The sequence below is a fragment of the Elephantulus edwardii genome, unplaced genomic scaffold, assembly GCF_000299155.1.
Source record: "Elephantulus edwardii isolate Elephantulus edwardi_28Jun2011 unplaced genomic scaffold, EleEdw1.0 scaffold00022, whole genome shotgun sequence".
Lineage (NCBI taxonomy): Eukaryota > Metazoa > Chordata > Mammalia > Macroscelidea > Macroscelididae > Elephantulus > Elephantulus edwardii.
The window spans coordinates 20,919,034-20,927,478 of NW_006399772.1; the positions used below are offsets into that span (position 1 = coordinate 20,919,034).

The following is an 8,445-nucleotide window of genomic DNA, read 5'->3' on the forward strand; positions in this document are numbered from 1 at the left end:
CAACAATATCACTTATATCACATGCAAGCAAAATCCTGCTGAAGATTATCCAGACATGATTAGAACAGTACATTGACAGAGAACTATCAGAAACACAAGCTGGGTTTAGAAGAGGCCATGGTACTAGAGACATTATCACCAGTGTCAGATGGATCTTGGCTGAAAGCAAAGAGTACCAGAGGGATATCTATTTGTGTTTCATTGACTATACAAAGACATTTGACTGTGTGGATCATAACAAATTTTAGTTAACCTTGAGGAGAATGAGAATCCCCGAACACTTGATTATGCTTATGTGAAACCTATACTTGGGCCAGGAAACAGTCATCAGAACAGAGCAGGGAAACAATACATGGTTCAAAATCAGGAAGGAAGTGTTTCAGGGATGCATCCTGTCTCCATAACTTTTTATCTATATGCAGAACAGATCATTCAGAAGGCTGGGCTTTATGAGGAGAAATGTGGCATTAGAATTGGAGGAAGATTCATCAACAACCTTTGTTATGCAAATGATACAACCTTCCTTACTGAAACTGAATCAGACCTGAACTGTTTGCTACAGAAGGTCAAAGACTGTTGTCTTCAACATCAAGAAGACAAAGATTCTCACCATTGGACCAATTGGCAGCACCATGACGGATGGAGAAGAGATTGAGATTGTTAATAGTTACAGCTTGCTGGGCTCCACAATCAACACTCGCCACCAGCAGTCAGGAAATAAAAAGACAAATTGCACTGGGAAAAACTGTTGTCAGGGACCTTTCCAGAGTTCTGAGAAGCAACATTGTCAGTCTAGAGACCAAGGTGCGCCTGTTCCACACCATGGTTTTCGCAATTACTTGTATGCATCAGAGAGCTGGACAATGACTGAGGATTACAGAAGAATTGATTCCTTTGAGTTGTGGTGCTGGAGAATAATATTAAACATACCATGGACCACCAAGAAAATAAACCGGTCTGTCTTTGAGAGGGTGAAACCAAGTTTTTCCTTGGAGGCTAGGATTTTGAAGCTGTCTCACATACTTTGAGCATGTGGCCAGGAGGGACCAATCCTTAGAGAAGGACATAATGCTTGGAAGGGTGGAGGGACAGTGCAGGAGAGGAAGACCCCAGATGATATGGACTGATACAGTAACTAGGGTAGTGGGGGTAGATGTGTTAGTGTCAGTGAGCCTGGCTCAGGACAGGGCAGGCTTTAGAGCTGCCATACATAAGGTTGCTATGGGTCGCAGATGACTGACTCCATGGCACTTCAAAACAACAAGTCATCCGAACTAATCAATCTCAAGAACTCCCTGGCCTTTGGATTGTAAAGACTTTTCCTTGGATCTCCCATGGACAGCGTCTGGAGCTGTCCTATGTAACTCCTTACCCGCTCCTCACCCAGGCAGGTCCACCTGTGATGGCTGAGACATTTTAGGCTCTTGGGGACCTCCAGGTAATGGGAAGTCCTTCCATCAGGAATGCGGTGTCTTACCTCATCACCGTGCAACAATGCTCGCCTAGTCAGTAGGGAGCTGAGATGCTAACATAAAGGTCAGACCTCTCTGTCCTTTTAAACCCACCAAAAGCAATTCGAGAGAAAGAGAGGCCATCTCCTCCCATGTGATTTACAGCCTTGAAAATCCAGTGGAGAGTTGGTTCTGACTCCACGGCAGTGAATTTTGAGTTCCACGTGTTAGGGACCAGGTGAGAGTGTAAAACGAATGAACTTACTTCATTCTCACATTGCAACCCTATGAAGCAGTACCACTGCTTCTACCTGACGACCGGCCGCACACTGGTAGAGGCAGAGCCAGGAGGTGAGACCTCGTGCTCCCACCCATCAAGCTGTTCCATCCACCAGGTCCATCGCTCCTGGTGCAGCTTGCCAGCTCTGGGCCATCAACCTCGGGGAGTCTAAGAATGTGACCCAGGAGGCCCTTAGGCTCCTCTTGGGGAGAAAGAGGGCCCCAGTCCCGTAGGGCATGCTGCTGGCCTTGTTGGGGTTCCGGATGTGACCCCAGGGAATGAGGCCAAGCACTCCAGGCCAAGCAGGGACGTCCTGGGCCCTGGCCGGGTCCCCGCCCACCAGCTGGGTCGCAGGGCGGAGCTGGGTGTCGGCCTGAGCGGCAGCAGCGGGGCAGGGCGGGGCGGGGCGGGAGCGAAGGGAAGGGGCGGTGGCGCGGCCAGGCCCCGGGACCCAGCGCTCCAGCCCGGCTGCAGGCGCGCGCTCTGAGCGCAGCGATGGGGCTGGAGACCGAGAAGGCGGACGTGCAGCTCTTCATGGATGACGACGCCTACAGCCGCCACAGCGGGGTCGACTACGCGGACCCCGAGAAGTTCACGGGCTCAGGCCCCGATGACCGGGATCCCCACCGGCTCAACTCACATCTCCAGGTAACGCGCAGGCGGCGGCTTGGGCCTGAGGCTGCCCCTGCTCCGCCAACCGGCTGCATCCCCCCTGCCCCTAGCCTGACACGGGTCCCCTCCAGGGCCTGAGACCTGCACCCCATGCAGACCCCACCTCCCTGGATTGCCTGAGTGGCAGGAATCCTTAGCCAAATTCCTGTGAAATGAGGTGCCCCCAAAGGTGGCCAAGCCCTTCCTTCTTTCTGCTCCTGGTTCTGGGCGAAGGTTGGGTGACAGTTCAAGGGGTCCCTGCGTCTTTTCTCCGCAGCTGGGCTTCGAGGACGTGGTGGCTGAGCCAGAGTCCACGCACTCCTTCGACCAAGTGTGGATCTGCAGCAACGCCCTCTTTGAGATCAGCAAGTACGTGATCTACAAATTCCTGACTGTGTTCCTGGCCATCCCCATGGCCTTCACTGCAGGAATTCTCTTCGCCATCCTCAGCTGTCTGCACATCTGGTGAGCAGGGGCACACGGGGGTGGATGGGGTCGGAAACGTCAGGATGGTCTTTGCCACCTGTCCCTGCCCTGCCCCTCTCAACCCTCTCCAAGGCCCGCACACAGGGAGCGGTGCCCACCAGCTTCCCAGGCGCCTCGGGGAGCCAGTAGTTGGGGGGGTCTTGAAAGCCAGTGAGCGTTTCCTAGAATAGCAGTCGAGGTTGAGAGTTTAAACTAAAGACAGGAGCCAGAATATCCCTCGCTCCTCCCGTGCGATTTTTCCCCTTGGATACAGACGAGCAGTGAGTGTGGAGGTGGGGACCTGAGACCATGCTTCCTACCCAGCCGCTCTCACAGGGCTTTGTTCAGACCTGCGTGTGGCTCTGGGCTGGGCCCTTCTTTTTCTTTCATCACCTTTTACTCAGTCACCACCTGTGCTTGGGGTAAAACAAAAGTGTTCTCTAGGCCGAACGCCAATGACAATAATTGGGCAGGTTTGGTAGACTGGCTTAAGCGCCACAGGAAAGAGGCTGCTTCGAGCCTGCCACAAGCGGAGGTCGAGGACAGGATCCAGGAGGCGCCAACGTGAGGGGCATCCAGCACAGACGAATGAAGATGCAAGCTGCAGGCCTCTGAAAGGCATATTCCACCTACCAGGTGGCCTAGTGGTAAAGAGCTGCGCTGCCAAGCTGAAGGCATGGAGTTCAAATCCACCCGCTGTTCCATAGGAGAAAGCTGGACCGTCTCCTCTCTTGCATTTTTACTGAAAACCCTCTGGAGGGTCAGCTATGGGTCCATTCCAACGCAATGATAAGTAACAACTACAACAAATACACATGGGAGTGTCAGCCGGAAAGGAGGAAAGAGATGTGGAAACTCACTAAACATCATGTTTTGAATAACATTATTCACACCAAAAATACACCGTAAAATTTGGAGAATATTTTTAGGCATGGCAGAATCTTTAAAGGGAGATGTAGCATCTTTTCTAAAGAAGCTTTTGATGTTGTTTTCAATGAGCTCTAAGAGAAAGAACACTGAGATCACCCCCAGTGTTGCCAGTTGTTAAGCTAATGGCACTAGGTCTCTTTTAGTCACTGTATCACAGGCTAATAAAGGGTAAATAAAGATACACCAAGTAAATAAAGGATAAACAAAGAGCATCAGTTAAATCTGACCATTAAAGATGGTTTGTAATGGGCTCTTGTGTGTCAGGAAGTGTGAGGATGGCTCAGGGTAGAACAGGGTTCACATCTTTAGTTCATAGGGTCACCATGAGTCATACTGGACTTGACAGCACCTAACAACAATAACCAGACTGCAGTGAAACAACCAACATCATTGAATCTATCAGCAGCAGAGAAATGGAAATTTGTGTCTGCACATTTGAACAGATACACACAGGTCCTATAATTTTCCAGGTTTATTGTTATCTCCAATGGCACGTGAGAACATAGGGGTTTTAATCCAAGATGCTTAATTAAGTCAGCACCTAGAATTTAAGATTCTAGATTCACTAACCACCAATCCCATGACCTCTGGGTTCATTTTCTCACATTCAAATACCTAAAACAGAGAGTGGCCACACAAAACACGTTGTGAAATACTGACCATGAAGCTATTTGGAAATATAAAGTGCCCTATTTATAGTCAACATAGCAGACTTCCCAAAGGCCTTTATGAAAGAAGTGGGGTGAAGGGAGTAAAAATATTTCATTTTCCACACAGTGGAAAGATAGAAGTGAAACTAATTCACCAGTGTTTCTGTCCACATGGTTCTCCTGAGAACCAGGCAGAGGGTGGGAAAGCGGCATTTTACCCCCTGCTGTGCTTCTGATGGTGAATCATTGAAAGGCATTTTTTTTTCATGACACAAAAAAATGTGTTCTTTAACCTCAGTTTGCTTTTCATATTCTATTTATTTGGGCAGTTAAGTATTTAATGTTTAACTATCACGTATTTATCATCAGGCAGCTGTGACTGCAAATGGGGGAATGATATTTTTTAAAAAAACTTTAAAAGTTAGTTCAATCTTGATTAAAAAAGTAAAACAATAAACAAAGTAGGTTATTAGTGGATTACCTTCCCATGATACAATCAGACCAGTTCACGAAAAGACCTTATGTAAAAAGTCACATCACTTGCGTAAGGATTTGTTGTGATTTTTGGGGTCTTTGATAAAAGAGGCAGGGGTTGAAGGGAGAAGGGTGTTTATTGTTTCACCAAGAAGTTTGTGATCAAAGCTATGAAAACAGAAAATAAAGGAACTTTGAGCCAAACCACAGCATCATGATGAATCTGATTTTTAAGTCTTTAAGCAAACAAGAAAACAGAAAGCAGGCTAATGATATTGGGTCCTACGCTGGCAGAATGGACTTATGGGGATCCGTGAGTGATTGGACTCCACACCACAGTCAGACTGAGGCAGCTGCCATTTGCATGTTGTTGGTCATCCTGGAACATACCAAAAAAAATGTGGTAGGAGCCCACACAACCTTTATTTTTCTAGACTATAATGCAGGAGTGGCATCCACTTCCTAAATAACATGCCTCTGGAAACCATGAACTTAGAGAAACAACAATAGTTATCGAAAGGGTTCAAGTCTTTTGTTTAGAGGGTCACTATGAATCGTGCTCGACTCAATGGCAATCAACAACAACAACATAATGCAAGTAGGTGTATAGCTGGTAGAAATGAAATATTAGCAATCTCCTTTCTGGAAGACATCAGTTTTAATACAGAGAAGTGCTATGGTAATGCATATATGATACTCTAGTTAAAACAAAGCTAATAAAAAAAGTTGCTATCTTGAGAGCCTGACCATCCAATGGAGGAGTTCGTAATCTTCTAGGTGATTTTTATGTAAATAAGCTGTGTTTGACTGGTCACATTGAGCCTCAACCAAAAACTTTTGAGTCAGTCGGTCCAGAATGCCTAGAGTTGCAAAATGGAAACCATCTGAATTTTGGCAACACAATTTGGGTTTGATATCATTTGATCTAAAGTGAGAGAACAGTCACTTAATGAAAATTTATAAAAGTTCACTGTGTTCTAGGAACCGAAGTCTTCAAATGTGGCGCAGCTGCACTTTGCTGAACTGGAAAGTCCACTTTCTATGGGTGCTTATTCCCTTTTAGACAGAGAGAGGGAAGGGGTTCTGCCAAAAGAAAAGGTGTTAACCTAATGTAGAGGGGAAAGTGCATATATTTTGACTGAAGTGGATTTGGTTAGGAAACTTTCTAAGTACTCTTTCTTTTATGCATCAATTTAGAGTTGTATTGTTATAATTCTTTTTACAATACATTCTGATCTCAAAAGAGTTACCTCTATTATTCATTAGATCAAAAGCAACATAGGAACATTTCAAGGATGTATAATAAATTAATCCTGGTGGCCAGTGTCTGTATTTTTCCTGTTCTCATGGTAACTGATAGCCATTTGCCCAAGGCCATACATCAAGTGAGAAACAATGAGATAAGAAGTCAAAAGTGGTCATTATTCAGGTTTCTCATCAGACTATTTAGCTCTGAAACACCCAGTGATCAGTTTCTTCTAAAAATCCTTGAAAATATCAAGCATTTGGAATACGACAGAAGGTAAATATAATCTGTATAGACAGTCAGTGGGGATAATTAAAAACATAAAAAAAATATGTCTGATCTTCCCTTTACTTTGAGGTAAGAACAGCAGATATTTACTTAGGATGCATTTTAATGAGAAAAATCAACTCTACTTCCTTGTGTCCCCTCCCAGTTCATAATAAAGACTTAATTGAGGCTCCCGAATGCCACGTGAGAAATCACAAGTACTTCTGTGTTCAAAGGAACAGATCTGAATACTATCATTTAAGTGATTCATCACAGTAACTGAAATGGGGAAAGTTAAGGCACTACAGCTGGAATCATTTCCTACAAGTTTTCAGAAAGTAAAGAAGGCTTGAAGCACTTACTGAAGAAGTTCAAAGCCTACATACAGACATCCACATGGATTATACCTCAACATCAAGAAGACAAAAATCCCCACAACCATACAACAGGCAGTATCATGCCAGGTGGAGAAACTACTGAAGTTCTCTCTGATTTTACTTGGATCCATACTCAACACACATGGTAGTATAATTCAAGAAATCAAAAGATATGTTGCATTGGGAAAATCTGCTACTAAGGACCTCTTTAAAGTGCTGAAGAGCAATGATGTCAGCTCAGAGACTGAGGTGCACCTGACCCAAGTCATGCTATTTTCAGTAGTTTCACATGCATGTGAATGTTCAACAATGAATGCAGAAATCCATGAAATAATTTATGCCTTTCAGTTGTGGTAATGGGAGAAAAGTACTATGGGCTGCCAAAAGAGTAACCAAACAAATCTGTTCTGCAGGAAGTACAACCAGAATGTTCCTGAGAGGCAAGGATAGTGAAATTTGAAATTCAATCTCCTCTACTTTGGGCTCCTTGTTAGGAGGCACCAGTCCTTGAAAACCAACAGTGAGATGGATTGACACAGTGACTGCACTAATGAAATTGAATATGGCAAATATCATGAGAATAACACAGTACAGTACAGAGCTCCAACCTGTTGTTCATGGGATGAAAATAAGCATAGTCGAATGGAAGTCGCCTCACAGCAACAATTACTTCAAATATTCCAACAACGTTGGTGGATTTGGCTAACATTGTGTCTTTCCATGCATGTGCTAGAGGGAATAGCTTTATTTGGTAACACTGATAATCCCTCCCTGTCTCTTTCCCTCCATTGCAGGATTATAATGCCTTTTGTAAAGACCTGCCTGATGGTCCTGCCTTCAGTGCAGACGATATGGAAGAGCGTGACAGATGCTCTCGTTGCGCCATTATGTGCGAGCGTGGGACGTTGCTTCGCCTCCGTCAGCCTGCAGCTGAGCCACGACTGAATACTTGGACCCCAGGTCCGGAGACTTGGATACTGTTAATACTTCTTTGTTGCTGTAACACAGAAGCACTACTGTTCTATTCATTTCCCAACTCTTCCCTAATTAAGAAAATTATTAAGATGGGCAACCCCATTCAGAAATATTTACTGGCAAATCTTTTCAAATAATGCTTTTATAATTACTAGACAAGGATTCCCTATCTAACTTCATAGCCAGAATTATGTAGCAGGTTGGCAAGACTTTAACGGTAAGGGCATATGAGTTTTGATTTAACCCACAAGTATAAAGTTTATAGTGATGAGTTTATAATGATCCAAGGACTTTTCTCTCAAAACACTGTAATAGTTTTGTCCATAAAAATATGAGATTTGAGTTGTTTTTCCCCTCATGAGTACTACAATTAAAACTTCCAATAGAGTTAAATTCTTGAGGATCTTTAGAGATATGTAAAGATCCTAGAAACAGCAGTAACAGAAACATACAGCAGTGATATTCTCTATCAAATAAAATAAGTAAATGTGAAAATGTATTCTTTTAAACAAGGTATTGTTAACGACAGGCCTATTTAACAAGATTTTTTTATTTTACTGTATATGTTGTACTTAATGTAAATGTAGCTCTAATCAGATTGCTTTAAAGCATTTTTATTCTATTTTTAATCTTATTGAAGTAATATATAGACTGAGAAAATATATCTCTTAAGAGGAAA

The 8,445-nt window shown here is 44.1% G+C and overlaps 1 protein-coding gene across 1 annotated transcript; it reads left to right on the forward strand.

Moving 5' to 3' along the window:
* Window positions 1-2,214: 2,214 nt before the first annotated feature.
* CAV2 (caveolin 2) lies at window positions 2,215-7,736 on the forward strand. The gene is made up of 3 exons (XM_006882661.1): window positions 2,215-2,379; window positions 2,660-2,847; window positions 7,586-7,736. The coding sequence occupies exons 1-3, from the start codon at window positions 2,227-2,229 to the stop codon at window positions 7,734-7,736; spliced, it is 492 nt and encodes a 163-aa protein (XP_006882723.1). The 5' UTR covers window positions 2,215-2,226.
* The last annotated feature ends 709 nt before the right edge of the window (window positions 7,737-8,445 follow it).